Source organism: Lutjanus erythropterus, chromosome 9, assembly GCF_056507025.1.
Source record: "Lutjanus erythropterus isolate fLutEry1 chromosome 9, fLutEry1.hap2, whole genome shotgun sequence".
Lineage (NCBI taxonomy): Eukaryota > Metazoa > Chordata > Actinopteri > Lutjaniformes > Lutjanidae > Lutjanus > Lutjanus erythropterus.
In genome coordinates this window covers 42,494,382-42,521,814 of record NC_139325.1, presented here as the reverse complement: position 1 = coordinate 42,521,814, position 27,433 = coordinate 42,494,382, and the positions used below count along the sequence as shown (strand labels likewise).

Below are 27,433 nucleotides of genomic sequence, written 5' to 3'. Positions count from 1 at the left end.
TTAGGTTCAACACTGATCATTCATCAAAAACTCTTCTACAAAACAAGACAACACTAATATTCAACATTCATACGTCAGCAGACATTTCTAATTTTTACAAGGGAGTAACAGAACAAGAAGCCACACTGAGCTACACCCCACATACCTCCAACTTCTCAGTAAGGTTAGCAATTTTACTGTGCAATACTGAAAAGTGGAAAACTACTTGCACCATGTGCAGCATGAAATGAGACTGCAGTTGCAATTAATTTTGACTGACTTCTTCATTACAGTAACGAGAGTGGTGTAGCTGTAGCATTAACAGTTTCACAACAAAAGGCATCATATGAATTATACTAGTCTGTAATTGCACCCGGCCATGGAGTGTCACGGTAAAGTAATATTAGTCAATAAATCTTGAGTTTGAACATTAATTAAAATTCTTTTTATTGGTCATGAGTAAATATGTCAGCCTGAGGTTTTACTTACCAACCACAACCTTCTCTATGGATGCCAAAGCCACATCGTGGTCTCCTAAAAGCACTGGGTCAGCATTGTCCTGCATAATGAATTTTGTTTAAAAGAAAATCATTTTAACAACAAAAAACATTTTGGCTCCCATCATACGTTTTGAATTATGTTTAATGTTATGTACGGCTGCTCAGAAGACTCACATCAGGTTTGGGACTGTCCTGGGGCACAAAAGCCACTCTGAAGTGGGTACAGAAGAGAGTCCCAGACAGCCAACCTCTTCCTTCCCTGGCAGTCAACTTCTTTCTTACCATGACAGCTCTCTGAAGTACACACTCGCCTAGTAGGGACAAAAGGGAGATGAAGCAGAGGCTACGGAACAAAATTTATGGGTAATATACAACAGAGAATGGGATTTATTAGTTTTGTACATGTCTGATAAAGTTACATAAGTGAGTGTGTACAGGGGGGCTGTAGAGAGGATAAATAACAGGAAGTGCACAGAGAAACAGCAGCAAGGAAGTTCACTGAGAGGTGGCTACTGGGGGAGGGTGTAACAAACACCTCTGAACAAAAACAGTTGTCCTCAAGTTGTTGCTTATTGTTGAAAGTCCTCAGGCCACGATGGATGGACAGGGAGGAGCAGGAAGAGCAACAAAACAAAAACGAAAACTCCATCTTACAGAGAGTACAGTTACTCACTGTTCTGAACTGCATTACACGAATTTGTTTTAGCACAAACCCTAACATATTTACAAATGAATAAATTATCAAATTTAAGTATGAGTGAAAGGTGAAATGTAGACTGAATGACATAAGAAATAAAATTCAGTGGATAATTTATGAGAACACTAATAATAATCTGATAAGTGGAGACCAATGAGCGACCCAGTAAATAGTGATATGATGATTTCCACGGTGAAATATCGCCAGTGAATGATGGAATTGTTGTTTTTTTTGGGAGGGTTAACTATCCCTTGACAGAAAAAGCTAACTCGCTCACCAGCTCACCACTGTAGCCCCCGCTGCCTCCCACTGTCGCTCTGACAGCAGCTTCCAGCTGCCTCACTCAGCTGAGAAAACTCTCTCAATGAAGGGAGCAGGCGGATCACCTCTCACATCCCTGCCAGGAGAGCGTCCGTCATATATCCCCACGTCGGGTTAACAAGGGTCTGTCTCTGCACCACGTCCATAACTTAGTTGTTTTAAGCTTGAAACAAAGTTAGCTGGTTAGCTATACTGAGGAAGGTAATCTATGTAAACAAATAGTGGTAGATTTAAAAGAAACAGCACACTAACAGCAGCCTGCAGAAAAGAATCACCACTGCCACCAATGTAACTGAGTGTCCTGGGTTTGCCTGACAGGGCAGGTTTATACAGGACATGGAGACGTAACAGTAGTGCAATAACCAGCAACAACAGCTCCTTTTTATTTTCTCTCCCACATGTCAATACAGAATTTCACCAACAACTCTGAGGGGACGCCCTACCTCAAATACAGAGGGCTTTTAAATCTCAATGTTACAATGGTAGAGGGCTCAGTGGTCGCTGAGTGTGAGTCACCAGTGATGGGCAATGGCCTCATCCATTGGCTCAACCCCAACTTCTTCAATGACAAAAATATTTTCTCAGTTCTATTAATAGCCCTTTTGATGTGTTGAAATATGCACTTTATGTGTGCAGGACTTGGTATTTAGTAATCTGAGGATCCTGTTGAGACTGAGGGATGAATCCTCATCACTGGCTAAATGGAGCAGGAGGTTGAAGGAGCATCTCAAATTCCAGGACGAAGCTTCCAAAAACAAACCTTTTCACCCTGAAAACTCTCTCACACACAAACACAGATGTGCATAAACACTCTCAAAGGGGAAAAATGGAAAACAGTTTCACCAAAACACACACACACAGTGGTGAGACAGCACATTTATAACAGGCTCCCGCAGGAATACAAAGCCTTTGCCAGCTAGACTGTGGGTTTCCATGGCAACAGAGTCCAGGATAGGGTAGACGTGGAGAAAATGGCCTTTTTATCCATGACAAGAGGAGTGCTGGGCCAGACACATGGCATGGCAAATGTTTTCATATTGACTCAAAGACCATGAAAAAGATGGGGAAAGACTGCTGGTTCCTCGAAACTAAAATAACATTCTGAGGAAACACGAAATTCCTTCACTGCACACGTGGAAGGAACGAGTACAGCCCTCAGTGTGACAGTAGAGCTGTGGGCAGAGCCCGGTCTCTGCACAATGCTACTCCTTGCTCTTATCTTAATGAATGTTTTGGGGAATACCAAAGCACAAACAGGAAACAGCCATTTTTACACATGAAACACTTGTTTATGCTGCGAGAGAAAAAGGAAGAGGAGCTTTTGCTTCCAACACCATAATTTGCTGATTGCACAAGAGCAGTTTAAATCTTTGGGCGTGCTCTATGATTATGCTTATGGCCTTCAGCGTCCAAAACCATGCATAAAAACTCTAGGCTGGACTTATCAATTAAGCCCGACCACACGTGATCTAGCTACAGAGATTTCAGCACAGTGAACACAAGTGAACCCTTGTTGAGAGAGGACAATCAGTGGCTTTGCATGCCTCGTTTTAATGTTTCCCCAGGGTGCAACAGAGCCCAAAACATTCCTGTTACTGAAGCCTAAAGATTTGAGAGCTAAAAGGGAGATGGAAGAGGTAAACAGAGAAGCAGAGGCTTCTGGGTCTATTTGTACTGGTTGGTGAGATTTATGAAGTTTGTGCTAGGAGGTGCTTCAGCCCAACATGAGTCAGCTGGACAAGGGAAGGTGTTTACGAGACAGTTGTCCTTTAATCAAATAAAATCTTTTATGTTCTTCTTGAAGGGCTCCAGAGAAAGTGTCACATTGTTGCTGTGCTAACACATTATTAGAGCACTTGTTGCTTCTTTCACATTCATTAAATACAGACCATCTATACTTTTAGATTAAAGTAATGCAAGTCTCCTTTCTGTCTGTGGCCCTGTGTGTATGATACTGATGTTTGGGACATAATTGTTTGGTCCACGCCTTTCTGTGTGGGTGGGGTCCATAGTTAGCTGCATTACAGCCATTAAGCAATTAAACAACAGTAGTAACAATAAAACAAAGAGGAACAGATGAAAAGGTCACACCGCAGACAAAACTCACTGAGGACAAAGACTGATTTCAGATTCCCGGTGTTTGCTGCAGATTCTTCAATGCCGGTGGCAGCTTCACAGATGCCAGTTACATCGACCTCTGATAACATCATAGGGCGGACAGCTGACTAAAATAAAATGTTGGGTTGGACCTTTGACCAAGTGAAGAGCAGAAGGGCGAAACTGACAATGACACATTGTGCCTCAAGGCAAAACGCAGCACTACATTGTTTTATTACAATGAAACCCAGCAGTTACTGGCTTTCATTATCTGTAAAGTCTCACATGGCACCACAGTATGGGATCTGGCTGTCCAATAATACTTGAATCAGTTCAATTCAAATACTGAGAGAGTGTTTGCCCTCAGATTTTCAGGAATTTGTTTAAGAATGTGTGCTCCCAGAAAGACCAAGTCTAGTTGCAAGGCTTTGCGTGTCTTATGTGCTGCTGGGCATAAACATTAGATATTTTTCCCCTCCACATTAAGTTTAAATTTGAGTTTCCCCTTTAACATTTCAGCTGCTTCTGTTGATGTTGCGGTCACTGACTTGGATATGAGGAGAGAGCGACCTAAAGGTTCAGCCTGAGAAAATACAGCTGAGAGAGATCTGAACCACATGCTCTCAGCCTCTGTTTTATTTGTTTTTGTCCACATTTGTTCCTCATTTACAGCTAGGATGCATGCAGTTTCTGCACTCATCAACTCGCTGGGAAGACAAGTAAAAGCAAGGAACAGATTATGCTGCGTTAAAGTTAGGTATACATTTGTACAGACAAACTGATAAGGATATTTTCTGAATGAATGTAAAACAAAAGTCACTGATGCCTTGTAGTCTTTCCCATAAATTGACACAGCACAAAATGTCCAGAAGACTGCTTTGAAGACAACCGTTACACTGACAAACTACACAGAACCCAAAACCACAAATTATCATGTCATGCAACATCTAAGAACGGTGTCAGCAATTTTAAAATGACACATTCCCAGAAAATTACTGCTATGACCTTTGAGGCAGCTAGTGATTTTGCACTACTCACACATGCAGCTACATTCAGGAACATTTCCGTTTTGCACTTTTCTACGCATGCCATGGCATCCATTCAAAGTCAAGAGAATTTAATACCTTTTCACTATCAACATCGAAACCCAAGTACACAAATATTGATGCTCTGGTCTCTTGTCCATCAATCAACGAGGTATAAAGCTGATTGACGGCCTTTTAATCCCACAGTAACATAAGACTGTGGGGAAAAGGGATTGTGAAGTTGCTCTGGAGGGGGTCCTGGCCTCTTGGCATTGTGTGTGAATGGACAGTATACCCCCTCCCCCACTCGCAGCATTGAAAAGGTACATGATCTACCTATGGCTGTCGGAGCTGTCCTGACCCGTTTGCCCTCCCGCAGGCCGGCTCGGTTTCTGCGGTCCTGTGTCCCGGTGTCACATGAGAACGCCATGGACACTGGGCACTGCCCGTTAACTAATGGGAGAACGGGACAACTTCTACAAACACACTTCTGATTTTGTGATTCATATGCTTGGTTTCAATTTGTGGGTGGATCTAGTTTGAGACAGAACGCAACTTAAGTTAGCCTACAGCTTCTCTGTGTATTTATACGACAGTTAACAGTTCCGTTTTTACAAAATGTTGACAAATGATCCATGCTTGTGCAGAGAGTAGGTTCATGTGTGTGTTTGAGAGAGAGAGAAAGGGAGAAAGAGAGAAGCCACAGGTGCAACGTGAGCCCTTTCACACTGACTCGCGACTCCTTTGTGTCTGAAAGTGAACTTGTTCTCACAAATTGTCTCAACACTTACTCTGCAGAGCGTGCACAGAGCCAAAGGATAGATTTCCCTGCCGGAACTCTGAATTTGTTTAAAAATGTCCAAAAAAACATTAATACTACATTTATAGCACAGTAATAAGTAGTTTTAGCTCATAGAGGAGCTAAAAAGGGTCTCAATGGAAAAAAAAGAGGACGATGATTCTGAAAACGTAACAGTGCTGCCAATACATATCTTTCTTCTTCTCTCTCTTAATATGAGACAGGTTGTCATGGACAGCTGTGTTTCTAATCTGCCTGGAATGGAGGAGGAGAAAGAGAAGAAAGAGAGAAGTAAGGGAAGCATAAGATGGTTTTGGAGAAGGAAGTGAAGTCGAAAGCCAGCAGGGGAAAAAATCTGAAGAGTAAAGACAGTCGACATTTCACAGCGAAATGTTAAAAGCTAAGAATAGGATCTCTGTGCGTGTTGTCAAGGCCCAGCAGAGTCTGGAAAGTATTTGATGAAAACACACTGCTGGAAAACAAATTAGGCTGACTAACTGAATGAAAATAAGGAAGGAAGTGTGTGTGTTTCTAAAGAGTATGTGTGCTAGCATGAATATGTGTGTGCACTGCATGTCTGCGACTGTGTAAGCCCACGAGATCCTATGTCAAAACAAAAACAACTGAGGCTTGTTACAAAAAAGTAAAATGACTGAGACTGGAATGGGCCTGTGAAGTATCTCTCCACCTAATAAACATCCATCTAACACACACACACACACATACACACACACTCATTTACACTTAATCTGCTCTGGTGAGGAGTGCTGTGAGTAACTACTGATGTGCAGCGTTAAAGATAAGCCTGTATCAGATCTGGTGTCATTCTTATGAAAAGCTTCTGCAGGGTGTTGCTAACACAAGAATAAGAGCTGCAGGGTTGGGTTAGGGAAATAACTCTGACTGCAGCAGGAGAGATTTTCTGTGGCCCTGCACCATCGAGCAGATTATCACTTGGGTCAAGAGGGTTGACCTCTGGTAAAGTCAGCTGGCTAAGCTCTCTCTACAGCAGAGGTTTGTAATAGTTGGGCGAAAAGCAAAATGATTTCAGGGCGACCAGGATCGGGGGACCATATCTTATCAAGGCAGCTGAATCTCTAAACAAGGAGGAATCTAGTGACAGTTGATGAGGCACCACAATTAAATGTCCAGTGTGTAAGATTTAGGGGGATCTATTGGCAGAATATGGCAGAAATGGAATATAATAAGTACATGCATAAGTATGTTTTTATTAGTCTATAGTTACCCACAAATACAAATTGTTGTGTTTTTGTTACCTTAGAATGAGCCGTTTATACCTACAGGGGGCGCAGGTCCTCTTCCATGGACGCTGCAAGGTTGAACCTCTTTTTACAAACCAAACTAGAGCTGTAACAATTAATCGATTACTCAATTTCTAGTCGACAATCAATTGACAAACAATCAACATTTGTCACTATTTTCTGACATTTTATGGACCAAATAGGCCAAGGCAATATAGTTGAAGCCTATCACAGTTGTGAAGTTGTGACTGACTACATGTTGTATACTATGATCATAATATTTATGACCAAATATCTTGATATGGAAACAGTACTGACTATTGGCGCTTTCACAAAATATTAACCCGGTGAGATTTTTGGACTGGCTATTATGACTAATTGGGTAATGGCAAATAATAGAACAGCTAGAAAAGTCTGGTAAGTTGAGAAAATTACATCACTTCATTGTAATACTGTCTTTAAAAATAGGAAAAGACTACACTTACACCATATCACAATATAACTACATCCAAAATCTATCACAATATCTAGTCTCATATCAATATAATATTGATATATTGCCTCTGGGTCAAAATAACTAATAGAGTAATTAAGAAAATAGTCTACAGATTAATCAATAACGGAAATAAATGTTAGTTGCAGCCCTAAACCAAACACAACAGTTTCATGCTCACTGTATTAGTTTCTGTTACACCATTTGAGGGCGAGCAGTATTCAGTTGGTTGCAGTCTACAGCCTCACCGGCTGCATGCCACTAAATCCTACACACTGGTCCTTTAATAGTATATAGTTCACTCCGGAGGTGCAGGATGGTGTACAAGAACAGAGGCCAAGCAGTAATTGATCACAACTGTCACAACACAAAATGAATAAGATAAAGAAGGCACAACTACTTGAGGTATAGAGTAAATATACATCACTGCCTGAAAATGCACATTATGCACATTTGTGTAGTTTGGTGATGCTGCTGCTACAAGCAAATGGTTAAATTCTGCAGCAGCATTAAATCAGTCCACCGGCGTCTACTATAGTAAGCTCTACAGTACCTCACCTTTAATCACATGCTATACAACAAAAGACATCTGCTGCTGATTTCAATTTCATTTTGTTAACATCTGAGCACATTTGATTATCCGATAAAGCTGCAAGGTCTTATCTACACAACTGTTCATCTTTTCTGTGCTCAGATTAGCTTTTCAACAGCAGATGTTTTCCCATCTCAAAGGCAAAACACCTGCCGTGACATTCCAGGTCCAGGTGTGGCTGCAAGTGCAATATGGAAATTTCAAACTGCAGAGTAGAACGAATGCAGCCGCGGTTTTCTGCCTCGATGTTATTGGGTCTAGATATTTCATCTGACTCTGGAGCAGCATGGCAGTTGCCAACTGAAGGTCATGCTGTGAGGTCTTATATTATTTAGTGTCTTTACTCATTCCTTTTGTCTGACTGGCTGCAATGTACAGCTGCAACCTATTTATTCTTGCAATAGCTTGAAATATTATTTATTTAGTCAATGCAAGATGTGTGGATATCTCAAAAGCAGAAATTTAGGAAGGAAGTATAATAGAAAATTGTTATAATGCTTTCATTTTTCACACATTTTACTGCAGCTTCTGTGATTTGGATACTGCAGCCCTAATCTTAATACATTTACAAACATTAGCTCATAAAAGCCCAGCCTTACCTGGTAGGCAGCGTAGCCCAAACACATCTCTACTCCTTGCATTTACTCCACTCTGACTCAGCATCCTCTCCTGTAAGAGAAACAGACAGATGTTCTGTGCTTAGAGGAATAGTTTGACATTTTGGGAACTTGCACTTTCTCATTCTCGGATAAGGAGCCTGTTGTGCACCAAAACCTGTGACTGGACGTATCAGAATTGTAAGTGTAGTTAGTATCTTTTGCAGTGACACTCAACTTAGGGCCCTGGGGCCAAATTTGGCCAGCGATGGGGTGCTGCGTGGCCCACTGACCAGTTTTTAATTCACAATGGAAATAAACTGATTCACACTGGGAATTTTTTGTTTGCTAGTTTATACTAAAAGGCCTTAAATATGCTCTAATTCTGGTCAGAGCAGTTTATATGTATGGATGATGTTACCTCCTACCTGCATTCTGAGATCTGGAGTAAAATGACAACACATACACTTTTTCTCTCAGCCAGTCACTGCAAACGCTCTTCATAAAGAAGAACCTTCAAAAAAAGTTAGCTTAATTGGTATCTGTATTTTTTACATGATACCAAGTCCTATTTTGGTCATATGGGCTAAATGTCAATCCTTGTACTAACTTAATTTAGTTAATAAGTAATTTATTTTGAAAATAAATAATTTCAAAGAAAGATGAGTTATGGGCCTTTTAAAGTTGGCAGAGTAACACCTGCTCTTTGCACACACAGGTCAGTATAGCAAAGGTCAGACATTTTTGTGGGCATGAACATAAGGAAAGACAAATTTTTGAGTGGACGGGGTCTTTAAAGATAAAAGACAGACATAAGAGTTGTACCAATCTTCTCATTTAACTGATATACAGCCCAACTGAGTCATTTTATATTAACAGAAAGCTAAATTTAGTTCACTACACACAGCCCTGATTGATTATGAAAGCAGTATCCAGTTCAAAGGAATAATGTTCTATTTTTACTGATGCCCACAGACTTCAAATTGTTTAGTCAAGAAATAGACTAAACAGGACACACTGAACACATGGACGGACCCTCATGTCACCTTTCTTCTTGTTGATTATATTAAATTATAGCTCTGCCTGCTTCTCTCATCTGGCTCGTCTCAGCGGACTCATTTTCATAGACAAAGAAACAAAGCCAAACCACACAATGCTCCATGATTCTTAGTTTCCATGTTGCTGTTTGTTCCTGCGTTCTCTATAGTAGTAATGAAGTCTCAAGTGCTTGAGTTGGTTCTATGAGCAGAATCCAACCCTCCAGAGCCACAGAGGTTTCTATAATCACACTGCAAGCTCACTAGCACATATGCTTCCACTTAACTTTGCTACTAACCCCCCTTTGTGAAGGCCATTTACGTTTATCGGCTTGAAATCCCATAATATGCCGAGGCCTGCAATGTGAGAGGACTATATGATTATACAGGTGGCAAACGAGCTTTATAGTAGTACAGGAATAGAGTTAAAGAGCTGAGTGGACATCCAAGAAAACTATACATCGCAAAGCCTCAAACGTCTCTCTCAGCAATTCTGCTGGAGTTTGGGCCGCAATGAAAACTATTAAATCACGGTTTCATTCAAGGCAGCAGCTCTATCACTAAACAGCGGTATTTCTTCAAGTCAGCAAGGATGTGTGAACAATAACAATGAATCTACTCAGTCGACAGTGTTATGCTAACAATTTTGCAATGTGGTAAATCCTGTGTTAGCAGCCTGCTCATGAAAACCTGACACTCTAGGCTTGTGGCCCTCCATAAAAAGCCCAGGGAACTTTTAACAAAGAGGACCTTTGCTCCTGGAAAAGGTAGTAAAATCACACTTATTCATAGCTGGTTGTTTTCTTTGCATGTGAGAGTGTCTGGCTGTTTCTTAAAACAAGACCCCATAGATTCTGCTGTTTGCTACTGATGTTATCTTGCTGGAGCACAGACATGAGATCAGCTTTTAGTTCATGGTTTTTTATATAAAGGCATACAGTGGGGTCCAAAGGCCTGAGCCCACATAGAAAAACCTCAAATGTTTTATGTAAACCTGGAAATAATCATAAAAGTTTCAGGATTCAAAAATATTTAAAAATGCAAGAAGTTTTGACATGTTAAATTAAATAGAAATATCAAAATTTCTGCACCATTTCCAGGTCAGAAAGCAAATTTAGACAAATCTCTGGCATTGACCAAGTTAATCTGACTGCAAAAGGACAGATTTCCTCGAGTTGTATTCCTTCCAGTGAAGTTAATTTGTTATTCTAAGCAGAGGGGCTTTCTCAACATCAAACGATGGCTAGACTCATGGTTTCCCGAGGAGCCAGTGCATCGATCTCTAGAGCACTTTGCAGAAACTGGATCAGTTATATCGAAGAATCAACATCAAGCTTAATTTTCTGAAAGCTAGGAAAGCACCTTCATCACAGATACAGAATTTGTTAGATGAAGAACACAAGATTCCAATCAGCTCAAGTACTGTTGAAAGAGGGCTGTCTTGCATTGGTGTGAGAGGACGAGTAGCCTTTTCTAAACCACTACTCAGGAAGGAAAAACAAGGCGAACCACTTGTGGTGGGCTAATAAATACCAGCATTTCATAGTGGATGACTGGGAAAAAAATCCTGTTTACTAATGAATCAAAGTTTGAGATTTATGGCAGTAACAGATCAGATGTACGCCAGAAGATGGAACAGGAGACAGAATGATACTGCAGTGTATCAAACTGAGAGTGAAACCTGTCTGGGAGTGTTTTGCCTAGTCTTGAGTTGGACACCTGCACCAAAGCAACTAGACCCTGACCAGGGACAAGTACCATTCCATTCTTCAGAGACATAGAGACATACTATACCCTCTGGACTGCATCTGGCAAAAAAGACAAAAAGATAATTGTTTGATATATTAGACACATTATGTTTTACATGACTGCTCGCTCAGTCAGTCGGTGATCAGTCAGATGAGCCTGTGAACCTTAATATAATAGCTGTGAATCAGTAATGCATGTTAAGAGATACAACTCACTTAACCTAGGCATCTATAAACATAATCTTCACTGTGTGAAACAAATACTCTTCTAAAGGAAGAAAAACACAGCCCACAACATAACTCATACTGCTGCGTTATTTCATTTACACATTTTCCAGAGGGAGAATTTTTGATTGGTCAGCGCCACTCAAATAATTTTCATCAGTTTAACTTGTGACACTCTCTCAATACCGATTGCCTCATTCCTAATATGTTGTAGAATTTCAGCATCATTCACACTTTAATACTGCATGATTATGTATCAACATTTATACACACTGTTTGTGAACTTCCATACAGTGCATGTGCTGTTTTTAGCCTAGAGAAAGAGTTCAGCAAGCTAGAACGTGCAGCATTATTTTCTCTCACTTCATCCACAAGCTGCCAGAGAAAAAAAGACTCTGTGACCTACCAGGATTAAAATATCACATTCAAAATAAATGCAAAATATAAGTATCTTAACAAATGCTCTTAGACTTCTGGACTGCATATATTGTAAACTGTTAACTAACCATGTCCCATAATAAAAATTGAACAGTGGAAGTCTTTGTGAACTACTAAAAAAGAAGGACAAGAATACTTTACTAATTTGCTAATTAATTAAACTTGGGTTAAGTGAGCCATGAACACAAAAGAATGGCTTTAATCAGTCCAAATTATATTAATTAATGTCATATGGGCAGCTTGGCTTTGCTGTAATATCTAGCTATGAAACAGTTCTATACTGCCAACATCTGGAATAGCACTACAGAAATTAGCCAATAGCATGCAGAGAGTCCTGTGACCCCTACATGTATTTTCTATGTGTTCACTCCAAGACTTTCAAAATATGGTTATAGTTTTAACAATTTTACTGACCAAATTAAAAGGCTAAGAGCTCTGTGTTGACAAAAACCGCTGCAGAATAACAAGGCTTTTTTGACAATAAGGCAGGACACTAAAATTTTACGAGACTCAGTTTCTGTTTGCCAGAGCATTGTTCATTTTTTTTTCCGTCTGGCTTTAAAATGTCTTATGCTTTCCCTCAGTCTCTCCATCAACACCCACAGAGAACCCGCAGCTGAATTCCTTTTCCCCTTTTAAGAACATCAGAGGATTCAGATCGTGTTTTGTTATTCCTTTCATAAGTCTTGTGTCTCAGATCTGCCCTCTGAAGGTTGTCAAAACTGACAAGCTTGCGCCTCAGGGTCCTGTGAGGCAAGTAAACCCAATAGATAACACTGAAATGCACAAGGTGAAGTACTACTAGCTCTCAGCTGCAGACTGTGCTATGTACATAATGTGATAAGAGCTCCCTTGGTTAAAGTCCCAAAACCTGATTTGTGCACACATTAAATGTGACAGAAGGACCTACATTAAATACATTTACTTATATGTGAAATCCAGACATTTGTCCTTCACTTGCAGGTTTTGCACTACAGCAGTAAAACAGGCAACAGAGATAAGGAAAATGGGAATGAGATAATGTCTAGGCATAAACTTACAGATGCCGTGGCTAAAGTAAGGCTGCCCTCTTCTCTGTGTCATGTATTATCCAAAAACCGCATTTCCAGGGTCGTGTTTAAGCTGACATTTCACTTTTGCTTTCATTATGTGGCTTCAGCGTCCCCACTCTATCACTTTCATTGCCTCTTTCTCCCCTGTGCTGCCTCTCTGCCCCACTTTTGCCCTCCTCTGCTCCCTCCCATCATCCTCAGGGAGAGTGGCCAGGGCTTATTGCAGTTTCCATTGCTCATGGCTTCCCCTTGCTACTGCGGCCAGACTTCTGCAGTAAGCGTGCTTGTTCCTGGGTCTGGAACATACTTTTCTTTCCTTAAACAACAGGCCAAAGTCACGAGGAAAGGGAACAAATGGGAAATTTGGAGGGACGCTGGAGAACAGCACACTATGTTACTCTCAGTTATTGAATTAAGGATACTTTTTCTCGTCCCAAAACACACTGTGGACCTTTGGCATCCTTTGCTGACATGAACAATTTTGAGTTTCTTATGAAAGCTACTCCTACCAACACATTCTGTGCTCGGGGCTTGTAAAATGCACATTAGCTTTTAGCCACTGCCCACTGTACTTAAAAGGGTCGCAGACCATTCATCTGTATTGTGCTTTCCATTTCCTCACATGAATGGGGACAGTCATATGGCATTGTGAACCGGCTTGGAATCAAAATAAGGACGTGAGGTAATTTTGCTAAATGGGGCTTACTTTGAAGTGTTTCCTCTTATTCCAAGAGATTTATTTGTCTACATAAATAAAACAGACTGTGAACTCTCATCATTTTTGAATCACCGCTTCTTTCCTTTAATTCCTTGTCTTTCCTTTAGAAGCAGACCTGTAATGATATACTGTATTTGCTCTCATAGAAAGAGAAGACCTGACCTCAAATATATCCATGCATTGAAAGTGTAAGACAAGACAGAAAGAACCGCCTTGAATATAAACAGCCTTTCGCAGTGGAATGAGGTCCTTAGTGCAAACGCTGCTTTTTGGTCTCAAAATGAGAAAACACAGAAATAACAGAAAAGATAGAAACAGATTCTGACATCAAGGGTGAAATAACACATCAATATTTCATAAATCGGGAATTCAGATGGTTAATTTTTAATGCTAGAATTCTGCATCACACTACAGCGAATATCCAGCTTTTAACCCATTTCTCTGCAAAAGCCTGTAGCGATTAGTACAGCTTTCACTGTTGTAATGTTTCATTCTAAACCTTCCATGAATGTCTGGCAACAAGGGAATAACCATCAGTCTAGACTTGTAGACACACAACAAACAGATAATTACTGGCTCTTTTAATGGTAGCCCTCCACAATGATTTGCATAACATTGTCTCATAACATATTTGAGTCTGCAATCATCCCATCCTCTTATTGCTTAATTGTTTAGTGCCGACACAGAGGCAAACACATGTTTGTGCAGTTGATGATGCATTGAAAAGTCAGTACAGGAAGGTTCAAAGATCATCTGAAGCCCACAAAAACAGTGTTTGTTTACTATGAGAGGACAGTAGTTTAACAGAAGTCTACAGCCATGCTAGCAGCTCTGTGTGTTGAGCTAAATGTTAACATCAGCATGTTAACATGCTCACAATGACAATGATAACATACCGATGTTTGGCAGGCATTATGTTTACCATGTTCACCATCACACTGAGCATGTTAGCACTCTTAATGTTTGCTGATAAACAGTGAACAGAAAGTACATCTGAGGATAATAGAAATGCCATTCATTTTGCAGGAATTTGGTCATAAACCAACACGACCACAGAACACTGTTAGCTGTGGGAATCTCTTGGAAACGTATTTGATTCTGATTCAGAGAGCTGCGGTGCGAATATAAAACAAATACTGATGCATCTTGGTGCATCAAAATTGTAAGCTTTCAATCCAGGAGGCGCCGGTCAGATTGTGTCCATCTGCAGTTGTCACGCTCAACCGTCCTCATCAAAACTTTAGAACGTAAACACGATGCACAAGTTTAAGTCTGTTTCAACTGGACAGCCGCAAGGAACGTCCAGCAAGGGCTACAAAATTGTTACAGGCAATCCTAATGTTGAGAATCGTGTTTTAAGTATCCAGGTTTGTGTATTGATTTACAATCTTTCAAGAGAGAATCACAACACATTGATTTTTCCTCTACCTTTCTTTATGCCGTTACATCTAGATCATGAGTAGTAATTAGTTTATTATCTTGAGATAACAAAGCTTATTTTCTTGTGATAACAGGTCAATTTATCTTGATCTCTCCAGAAAACATAAGGCCTATTTCACAAGATTAGGGATGAAACGATAATAGATTTCACGATAAACCTTGCTAAAATTTCCAATGACTGTATTACAGCTTCAAATTTTAATTATTATGAGAACTGTGTCTGATTATGCTTTGAAAACTCAAGGTAAATACTGTCCAGCATCAACCAACATTAACAATAGTCTCCCAGATGCAGTCGCAGTATCTTGGGTTTGTTTTGTGTCACTGACATCACAAAAGAACATGATGCCCTTTTTGAGAAGTTTTTAATACAACACCTGATATAACACTGGATTTCAGCCTTCAACATCACTGTCATGACTAGTCATCTTCTTTAATGATGAGGACTAATCTGAATTTTATCTCTAACAGAAAGACACAATTCGATTTCTGCCTGTTAGACCTTGACTGAAGTACATTCTGATGTGTTATCAATAATGGCTACTCCTCAATCTGATATGGATCTCTGATAAACAAAATAATAATAGGAAACAACCTTTTGTTTTTCGTAATAACAGGTTGGTTATCTCGTTATCTTAAGATAACAAAGCTTGTTTTCTCAAAATAACATCATGAAACTAATAACAAGTACAAACATGTACCAGTGAAGCTTACTCATCTGTTCCCGTTACCCTACATTCACAAATCACACACCATCTGATTTGACAGCAAGTTTTCCACAGTCTCTGCGCTGCCTGTCAGAGGAGCCGTGACATATCAGTTTTCAGGATTCTTCTTTTAAAGGGCAGGAAGGGTTGACAGATCATTCTGTGACTAAAACATCACGTCTGACACCCACAACAGGCAGCGTTTCCACCAACAGCAGCATTTCCTCCTCTTAAGTTGGTCTCTAGAGCACACTTTCGTCTCTAAACCCGTCATATCCTCACTAACAATACATCATCGCAGATGAGAGTGTCAGCTAAACGACTTGAGTGAAATCTAATGCCGAATATTGGACATTCTCAGTGCCTGATAATCGACTCTCGTATGAAACATTCATTTGACGCTCATCTGTACTCTGACAGCTCAGGCCCCAGGAGTGAGATTATCAGAGCCTTTCCATACACTCAAAACAGACAAGTGACCCAGCCTCTTAAGGCCGAGCCCTTTTAGACATGAATAGTGCAGCTGGTTAATTATCACCCAATGCCAGATCGATGCAGCTTCTAACGGGACCATAAATCTGCTCTGGCATGAAGAGGAGCCCATTGTTGTGCTCTGTTTAAGCAGTGGAAGTCGTGGCTGCTCAGAGGCTGGTAGTGAATGTGATGTCTGGGTCCTACGGGAGCGGGTGGGGGTGACTATACTGCTTTGGCCCACTCCTATCAGGCTTGGATCTTTAGCCTCTGTGAATAGAGCTCAGATGATCCCTCCTCTGGCATTTTTGCTTCTGTGGAGCTTTGTGCTGTGCGCCTTTCATGCTGACTGCTTCAAAGCTGGCTGCGAGATGCAGATAGAGTGAACTCAAGGGGAAAGGCACAGCCAAAATAAGCCTGAATAAGCCTGCTGTGCTGTCAAGATGCAAGCCTGAGCATCCTTCTGTAGGGTACTGTTGATTTTCTTAATAACCCTTGGGTTTGTTACTTATTAAGCAAAAATGTCAAACATTTCCTGGTTCAAGCCTCTTAATTGTGCAGATTTGCTGCTTACCTTTACATGAAGCAGGAAACTAGATCTCACTAGATTGTGGAGTGTTTTAAGAATTCTGATTATTCACTATTTTCTCACTGTTTTTAAAACAAATGGGGGTGGAAAAAATAATTATATCACAATCACCTAAACCACAATTTTCTTCTCATTCTCATTTCTTTTTTGGGGGTTTTGGAGATATCGGCCATAGAGATGTCTGCTTTCTTTCAGGTATAATGGGATTTGACTGGACAAAAAAATACATTTAAAAAACTCAACAGCAGTGTCTCTTTCCAAAACTCATGACCTGGTGACTCAAGATGATCCACAGACCTTGTTGTGGGCAGTTTCATGCAGAAACCACTTTCTTGTCCTGATCTAAGTACCTTCATAAAACTGTTCACACTCAGGTCTATGAATTATCTTGAGTAACGTGTTCATGATTTCTGCACCACAAGGCGAGCACCATCTAGTTCTATTATCTTCAAGAAAAGGCAGAGATCTCTACAGCTGATATCTCCAAAACTCTGCAACTAACCACAACAATGTAGATGGATAAATGACACTATTTTTGATTTTGGGCTGAACTGTGCCTTTAAGTACTGCAATCTGTATGATTCACCTGTGGAAGCCTTAGATCACATTCTCAATCTAAAACCAGATTTCCCCTAAAACAAATAATCTATTAATCAAAAAATCAATCTGCAAATTACATGATAATAAAAATAACCATTAGTTGCAGCCCTATCACAGTTAATGTCATCCAAAATGGCTTAGATATTGCACCTTGATTAAAGAAGAGAAGATTCACCAGCACATGCTCACTGCAAAGCCATCTGGTCCAAATGCAGCCCAGGATTGGATTCAGTTTTTTAAAGCAGTCTTAACACATGCTCATGGAAGAGAAAACCCACAAGAGTGTGTGGGTGGCCTGTGCATATAATCTACACAGCCTACTACTCTACATTAACATATCTTAGGCTCAGCCACATTCTCGTACTTGGACACATGGGATTCCATTGGTAGGAGGGGGCTGTGTGATGATTTCTGCACGTCTCATTCGAAGCTAATCAAATTCAAAACTCCTCTACCTCCCAACTGCTATCTCCATAGCGACAGCCAGATGTTGTGCAATGCACATCACCCCCACTCCACATGCAAGCCTCGCCCGAAGGCATGGTAAAGAGGCATCTGTTACCGTTTCCCCCTGCGGCTGCTGAAAATAACCAGGGGAAGACAAAAAGCCAGGCAACACAAAGACGGTGCCAAGAGACTGTTCCCCAAGGAATGAGCAACACTGAATACATTCATACTATGTGTACACGTCGCTTTGTGCCGTCTATCAAACTAATGAGTCCTTCTGTCCTCTATCCTCTCAGGTACCGCTAAACGGGGACAGCATCTTAGTTATCATTTTAAATGCAATGGCACGAGGATTTTATCTTCAGCATCAAAGCAATTCATTGTAGCATCCAGGGTGGAAAATTTACTTATTAAAATGTGAACATCTACCAGCCACTGACATGTGTTGAAATTCTCAAGCCATCCTCTTTTTTTAAATCTGAAATCTATCAGCCACTTGCATATTTTACCAGCAGTTGACTGGTGGCTTGTGCAAATCTTCCTCCCCGCATCATGTGTAGAGCTGCGACGATTGGCCGATGAATTGATTACTTGTCAACTATAAAAATTAATCACCAAATATTTTGATTATAGAGTAACCTGCTTTATTTCAGCTTCTCAGATGTGAATATTTCTGGTTTCTTTAGCCCTCTTCCTCTGTGACAGTAAACTGAATATCTTTGGGTTGTGGACACAACAAGACATTTGAGGACGTCATTGTGGGCTTTGGGAAACAGCGATCAACATTTTTCACCATTTTCTGACATTTTATGGACCAAACAACCAATCTATAATGAAAATAATCAGTCATTGTAGCCCTAATCATGCAACCCTTTAATAGTTTGTCAATAAATGCGGCAGAAACTGGATACAACTGTTCAGTACAGGGATCTCTGGAGATGATGATCGTCAGCACCATTTGTCTTAGTGTGCAACAACTTAATCCCATATGAGACAAACCCCCTGCCGTAAGAAGTGATTAAGATTCACCACCACATCGCTGGCCTTTAATAAGGCATGCAGCCAAAGACAGTGACATTATGCATCTCCCTGACGTCCAGACAGGAGGAAACAGCAGCCCTATGCAGCAGTGTACAGTAGTTTCTCCCCCTGTGCAGCTGCCATCCTGAGTTGAGAACAAAAATAACATGAGACAGACCACATTCACACACTGAACGGGCTCTCAGAGGGATCTGTGAGGAGGGACTAGGGCTGCACAATATGGAAAATCCATAGTCAGTGCATTAGCTTCAGTAGATGGCAGTCAACATGGCCCCCGTTTGGAGAAGCAGAGAGGAGCACCAATTAGGGAGCTAAGCAATGTACAGCTGTGGACTGTATTTCAGTCCTCTAGAAAAAATGAGTTTCAGTGTACATTATATTCGAAATATTTTCATGGCTTCACCTTGCAGTTAGACAGCCTTTGCCAATAAAAATCACTCCCTCCAAATACACTATATCCAAACTCCACTGGCAAAATCAGTAATTTTATCTTGCAGTTTACGGGAGCTGCTTGTCTGCCGCTGCCTCAATCAGTTATCAGTTTTATACGGGCTTTTTTTAAGTGGCTAAAATGTGTTTTGCTGCCGACCCTGTCCACAGCAGTACACTGCTATTCCTCTCTGCTTCTGTACCTCATACAACCACACTTTAAATAACCCAAACTGTCCCTATAAAATTATGATCATGTGACATTTGTTGGGGTCTGTACCAAGCAAACTTGTTTTTAACATCTGGAGAAGAAGATTTGTGGACCAGGGCATTTCTGCAGCACTACTTTATTATAATGCTGCTTTGTCACACATCTTTCAAAGAACTGCAGCTTCTCCAATTTGGATATTGCTCTTGCCATATTGTGGTTCTGGTAATATTTCCATTTAACGTGCAGCCCTACTCTACAGTTATTCTGCATCTTCCTGACGTCCAGACAGGAGGAAACAGCAGCCCTATGCAGCAGTGTGCAGTAGTTTCCCCCCCTCTTCTACAGCTGCCATCCTGAGTTGTGAACAAAAATAACCTTAGACACTCCACATCCACACACTGAACAGGCTCGCAGAGGGATTTCTGAAGAGGGACTGCAGATTTATAATCCAGTCAGGCTGCAAACTACCTGAATGTACATTTGTGGGTCTGCATAGTGAACGATGGCCGGTGTTTCCTGCATCATGACATTGCCTGCTTCCTGCCCTGGGGTTTAATCACATGAGGAGTGTCAATGAGTTTCCAACCGTTAGAAAGCAAAAGTGGCTGAAATCAAACCATTTGATCGACTAGCAAATGATTATTAAATCTTAACTCTTCATATTGAAGCTTGTGCTGTAAGAGGCAAGTCCCAGAACAAAGAAGATGATGAAATAAGAGGTCAGCTGACGATTAAAATAGACAAATAGGTGCATTTTCATAAATAAAAGCTTGGAAATTGGAAACTGCTGTGTAGTTAGAAGGAAAGAAAATACCGTTTCAAGCTTAATTAACATGATACTCAAACTGGGTTTTCAAAAACCAAATTATATCTCAGTCTACAGTCAAACGACAGTGTAAGAAAAGATTAATACAAGTTAACGCTCGTGATCTTACAAGGCTTTCATTGAACAAAGCTAACTGTAACTAGGTTAGGTTAGTTAGCGTCAGTTAGCTTAACTTAACGTCCTTACCTTGATATCTGGGAGCATTTGTCTCACTTTGAACGTGGTTTTAGATCCTGTCAACATCTTTGACTCGACTTCAATACAAAAAATACGAGCGAAAAAAAGCAGATTGAGTGGAAAAAGAAATAAAACGTGTGTTATTACAGTTCGCGCTCGCTGGTTTCCATCATGTAGCCGATGAGAACCCGAGAGAAAAGAGAGGAAAGGTCCGTTAACGGTTCGTCTGTATCACCGGCTGCTGCCGAGGCGTTCAGCGCGGACAGGCAGCAAACTGTGTCCGCTCCTCTCATCGCTATTCAACACTGACAGCGTCCGTGTCCCGACAGTCACTGCTGGACCGTGGAGTCAACTGGACTGGTGTTAGTCACCGACGGACAGACGTGTTCACCGTTACTGCTGCTTTCCATCGCGCTCTGTTTGTTTATTCCTTCGCCATAGTGAAAGACACGTTAGTGAAGAAAAGACACAGCAGCTTCTTAAAGGGACAGTACACCTGGACCGAGGACACAGTCCCACACCGGTACGGTGTCCCACACGGACTGTCCCAAGTCTCAGCGAGTCCACACCAAGTTTTATTTTATCCACCAGACGCCGAGCACAATATGGAAGCCCGTTTCTGCCAATATAAGAAAATAATATGTCCATGGTAAGTCATTATTATGAGATAAAAAAAAAATGTAATAAGACGAGTCGAAATTATTACAGAAAATATAAAATCATGAGTTAAAAAGTCAGATTTATAAGTTAACAGTCATAAGTATGAGATGAAGTCTGAATTATGAAATAAAACAATATGATTTATGAGTAAAAGTCACAAGTTTCACATATTGTCTAAATTATGAGGTAAAAAGTGTGAGATTAATGAGTGAAAAGTCATAATTAGAGGTAAAAAAGTCATAATTTTGTCTTAATTGTTTAGAATTGTCCTCATATTTAATCTCATAATGATAACTTTTGATCACATAATTTCAATTTTTATCTTGTAATTTCAATTTAACTCATAATTTTGACTTATTATGTCATAATTACATGAGGGAAGAAAGGCTAAGATGTAATGAGCAAAGAAACTCTGACGCAACCAAACCTGACTAACATCACTATTACAACAAAAACAAAAAACAGTAACTTTTTTTTTTTTTTTTTTTACTTTTGTTTACTTTTATTAGGCACAGGTGATTTTATCTGCTTAATACAAACTTGGGTTTGTAAATTTAATCTAACAGTATGTAATATGCAAAGTAGCTGTGAAATAAAGTGGAATATTATAATATTTCTCTCTTAAAAGTCAAGTACATTAGAAATGAATGGAAAGTACCTCTAACTGTATTATACTGTATATATACCAAGACATCTTGCAGCATTTATATAAATCTGAAAAGTACTTTTAATTTGTATAATTCTGCATCATGATGCTCAGTCTCGTCTACCTCGTCCTTTGTTTTGTTTTTCATAATGTGCATCTGTGTCTTTTGTCTTTACACACATGAAGAAATCTGTTTAAAGTGGTTCCCATACAAATGTTACTTTTGCTCCAGTGATAGTTGGCTGCACAGCCCTGCATTCAATCCAAGGACACGACTAACACAGAAATGAAATGAAATGAAAGAGTCAGCTTTGCTTTTCACAGTGAGTGTTCTGGCTTTGTATTCAGGGAACTTGTTGTTGAGGGTTTAAATTGAAGCAGAAGCTAAGCCAGTAAGCCAGCATCCATAAAACCATTCAACTCTTGACCTTCTAGTGTTTCAAGCCTGCAAAAACTCCTCCCTAAAAAACAAAATAATATTGTTAATGTATCATCTACAGCCTCCTTTTGGCAAGCAGTACCTTTTTTCTGATCCTTCAGCAGGTCTGTGCAGGGACCGGCTCCTCTTCTCTCTCATCCAAACTTGTGGGGAAAAAAAACACACCAAAAGTTCAATTCAGAAGAAATTCCTTTCCTGCAAGAACAGGGAAAGTTTGAATAATCCTGAGCGACAGTCGGTCCTGCTGAACAGGTGGGGAGACGGAGTCCTTGTGAACTATAATAGAGAGAGGTCTGGATTTTTTACCACATGGGAAACTGATCAATATTACATAAGGGTCTCCGATTTCTCTAATACATAAAACAGTCGCAGACACAGGACCTTGCATCATCTGAGCTGGAGTTATTCAACGATGTATAATGCAACAAGGTTAGGCTAATACAGAATGGCACAGGTAACAAACATGCACAAAAAATATGTCTGAACTCTGTGCTTATTTGTTTAATTTGTCTCTATTCTACTGAAATGTGTCTCTGCAGCTCCACTTTAATAATAATAATTATGATAATAATATGATACTTATTTGATAGTTGAGGAAATTCTGTTTTCTCTTGTCCTGCTGAGAGTTAGTTAGTGTTAGAGTTAGATTTAGTGACACAGACTTTATGGTGATTAGAGCAGTGGATCTCAAACAGGAGTCTGTGTTACCAATAATACTAATTAAGGTCCAGTTCCATTTAGTGTAGCTGAGCCTCTCCAGTGTGGCAGCATGCACAATAGCAGCACTCAGACTCTGTTTGACCTGAATGGAACTGGACCTTAATTAAAATCCTTGGTAACATCTGTTATCATGATGATTAGAATTATAATTCTACAATATTTTTTTTTTTTTTTTACAAAAGGCTTCATCGTTCAACCAGTCAGACACCAGTCAGATATTACTTTTAATTATTATTACCATGTGCTTTTCATTATCTCCGACAGTGTTGCTTTCAATCTCATTGCCAATACTACTTTTCTATTTTAGTTTATATTTGTAATCTAATCTTATTTCTGTTTACTGTTGTTGTTGTTGTTGTTGTTTGGGATCTTTTTAGACAGGAAATAGGGACAGAGAGTGGGGGAATGACATGCAGCAAAGAGCCAGAGGCGGGAGTCAAACCTGCGGCTGCTGCAGGCGACTCACAGCTTCAGTACTTGGGGCAAATATTCTATCAACTGCACTACTGAGCCTCCTTTCAGCACTGGTTTTATATTTAACACTTGATTGGAGCAATCTCTGGTGCAAGAATCTCCTTCAGGATTAATAAAGATGTCAATAAAATTTTAAATAAGATTTAAAGTTTTTAAATCTAACACAGTTCATAGATTATGATCTAATCTAATAATCTATAACTCTTTAAAACGTGAATCTTCCTACCACCAGTCGAGTGTCTCCCACACGTCATGTATTCATTAATGGTGGAACCCTGCTCTCTCTGTGCAGGTATTCTGTGTTGACATGGTGAAAATATTTTTAACACGTCTTATATTTTTTCATACATTTCTGTTATGTTCTTTCATGTAACTATGTACAAGAAGTAACCAGGTCAATTATTCCAGGTGACATACATGAGGGGGTTTCTTTGCAGAGAAAAAACTGAGAACCTCAGTCCAATCAACAGATCATGATCAACAGTCCAAAACCCAAATATATTCAGTCTACAAGCACGAGACGATGAAATGCAACAAATATTCGCAAATGAGAGCCTGGAACCTGGTTGTGTTTGTCATATTTGCCTGAAAAATCATTAAATTATCAATATAACTGCAGATAACTGTCAGTGAATTTTCTGTTACCTGACAAACTCTCAGCCAGAGTGGCAACATTTAGTCAGTTAATCAATTAGTCAGCCCAAAGAAAATTAATTGCCAGCTATTTCAATCAATCAATCGTTTCATTTCTTTGTCATTTATGACAGTAAATGAAGTCTTTAGATTTTGGACTACTGGTGAGACAAAAGACAAAGACAAAAGAAGTCGTTTGAAGACCTTGTCTTGGCCGCTGGGAAATTGTGTTGAGCAATCTTTGGCCATTTTATAGATTTGGTGATTAATTGTGAAAATAATCTGCAGATTGATCAATAATGAAAATAAGTTAGTAGCAGTCTAATTCCAAGCTTTCCAAGACATGTACTTAGATTTGTGCTTTTTGGTGCTTAAATTTATCTCATACATTCATAGACCATCAATTCAATTTTTATGGAATTAATGACACTTAATCAGCGATCGTGTGTTTGTATCTTTTATGATCCATAAACCTGTAAATAAAAGATTTTTCTCATATGAAACAGAAAAGAGTAGAGGCATAGGATTCTTGAAATACAATGAGAATTTATTCAAACGGTGCAAAAAAAAATAATTATAATAATAATAATAATAATAACCTAACATAAAATCTGATGTTCTTTCTATCCAGATTGCACTGTCACACAGCCTTAGGGCTCTCCTCTCAAAATAAACAAAAAAAAAAAGAAAAAAAAAAAGAAAAACATTAAAACAATAAAAAATAAAACATCAAAATACCAGGACAAATGAAATCAAGTTAAAATAATGCACAAATTTGGTAAAATGGATTGCCATTTACATGCAACAGTTCCAGTCCCATGCAACTCGAAATATTCCATGTTTATGTCACTGATGATGAAGATTCTGTCCACACAGAACTTACAGTGTCGTACAATATATAAAAATATATCGGGTCGGCTGTGTCGCAAAAAACTAATTCTGAGCCATTTCTCTTCTGGTTTGGAGGAAACGAGCTGGGTCGACAAGAACATGTTACTGTCATGTTTTAGCATAGCACGGATTGGTGGTTGTAGAAAAAAGTAAACAAAATTTACAAATTAAAAAAAAAAAGAAGAAGAAGCAGCAACAAACAAATAAAAGCCGGACCGCTAGACATTTAGCCATATGAGAAAGAACATCCTAAAATGTCGCAACTAAACATTCCACAAGGAAACCTATTAAAAAAATCTCACTATAAATATATACTCTCAAATGGTATCTCGTTAGGTCAGCATTGAGGAAATTAGTTTGCAATGAGAGTCTGGGAGTCGCCTTCGACAGCCAAAATGTCACTTTCTGGTAAACACCAATTCTACCTCAGATCCTCGTCATCCATACCGGTTTCACTTTCCCACAATATACATTCTTACCCTTTTAAAAACACTGTAAAACTTTGGGCTTACAAAAATAACTTGAACATATTTATACAACCTCTCATTGTTTTTTTTTCTTATTTAAATACAAAAACGCATTTGTAGCCTGTAAAGTCTGATGTTTTACATGTTTCTGAGGCATCCATTTCATTGCAAAAAAAATAAAATAAAAAACTGGTTTTGTAAGCTAATTATTACTTTGGAGGGCGAGAAAGAGAGTATGCACACATACACGTTTAAAAACAGGCATCACCTTCCCACAGTTACAGAACACTTCATGGATCTCATCTGAATTAAAATGCTTGTGCATGGACACATGTCAACACACATAAACACAGCAAATGCAAATGTTTTTTGGGGGAAATAGCACTGGGAAATAGTGTTTTATTGTAATTAAAACTCTAGTGTTACTTTAAATGCACAGCAAACAGACTCCCTTCTTTCTTGTCCAGCTTCTGCAATGTAGAAATATTATAATATAGTGTTACATAGTGTTAAATTAGCACTACAGGAAATAATTGTCCAATATTTTGGTTATTTTCGTTTGTAGTTTTGAGTGTAGGTCTCGAGAATAAGCTCCAAACACCGAGTTTAAAAGAAAAACGAAACAAGAGTGCCCTCATCTGGGCAAGGCAGTGAATTGCATACTAAATTGTGCTTTTCTAGACTTAATGCCAAAGAACAGATTCAATCAATAAGACTAGAGCAACTATAATCACACTAGCTCAAAAGAAATTCCTCACAATGGCTTTTCATAGGGGAAATAATACAAAACAAAATCAGTAATTAAGTAGTCATTTTTACATCAGTACAACTAAAACAGCCTTTCATTTTGAAATAATAAGGAAGACTCAAACAGAACATTATCAGTGTCTATCAACTAGTTGATATGCCTAACTGAAAATAATAATGGCATTATTTTAATAGCTTCAACACCTTTTTCAAAACATAATAGTAATTTGTGACATTTTGGGGCAGTAGTAATAGAGACTGCAGGCGATGAAGCAAGCAGTGGGTACTAGATGTTCGTCTTGCACAAACAGGATAGTGATGCCACGAGGACAAATGCTGAAAAAGGCAACTAGGAAACTGAGTTAGATGATGACGCCGGCACCAAAATGCTGCAGCTCTACAGTAACTGAATCCTTTTAGAGAAACCCTCCTGACCTGTGCCCCTGATTTCCCATGAACAGAGGTGGCAGTGTCTGCACAAATGAACAAAGGACAACAGTCAGGCCACTTCAAAAACAGTAAAAAGTTTGGTAACTTCAGGACATCAGGAAAGTGCTTGAATTTGTGCAAAAAGAGATAACGCAACTGGATTTGGTGGGACGAATGCCAGAAACTGAGAAAACCGCCTTCAGTGGAATTTCAGAATTTGCAGAGGGCGACCAAACCAATAAACATTAAAGGGACTGTTTGGGTTATTTGATGTGGGGTTGTATGTGGTACTCATCCATGATCATTTAAATCACTTTACTTTGTTGTCCAACTGCCTTTTCTGACAGGAAAGTGCCATCATATGAGCCAAATATCAGTCTCTCCAAACCAACCAAACTTGCCCTGATCTTATTGAGTGACTTCAGTATATCCAAATTATCCTTGTAAAATACTGATGTCACTCAATCATAAAAAACAACTACATCAAGGCAGCCATAGAGCAGTTTGGTTTCTGCAGTTTCCTGTCAGAAAAGGCTGTCTGACAGCAAAGTAAATTGGTTAATATATCATGGATACGTACCACAACATGCCGTTGCCATCTACAGCAGTTCACTGCTTATTTTCCATGTTTTTACTCTTCTCTGTTCCTCCAGACTGGGGATGTGCTTCCCACCATCTACTGTAGGTAATATACTGACTATCGATAAGTTACTCGTAAAACCCCGCTCCAAATAATCCGAAATATCCCTTTAGGATGTCCTCTAAGCAAGGACACCATACATGTATGTGTTTGAAGTTAACCTTTTGGTG

General features: G+C 39.5%; 1 protein-coding gene across 1 annotated transcript in view; it reads right to left on the bottom strand.

Annotated features, from left to right (window-relative positions):
* The window catches only part of mtmr11 (myotubularin related protein 11), a 42,774-nt gene extending 21,934 nt beyond the window's left edge, over positions 1–20,840 (bottom strand). Inside the window, exons 1-4 of the mRNA XM_084727671.1 lie at positions 20,527–20,840; positions 8,365–8,434; positions 654–790; positions 469–538 (exon numbers count right to left, since the gene is read on the bottom strand). Coding sequence (XP_084583797.1) covers positions 469–538; positions 654–790; positions 8,365–8,434; positions 20,527–20,583 — 334 coding nt within the window. The 5' untranslated portion in view covers positions 20,584–20,840. The remainder of the gene's footprint in view (positions 1–468; positions 539–653; positions 791–8,364; positions 8,435–20,526) is intronic.
* Between the last annotated feature and the right edge of the window lie 6,593 nt (positions 20,841–27,433).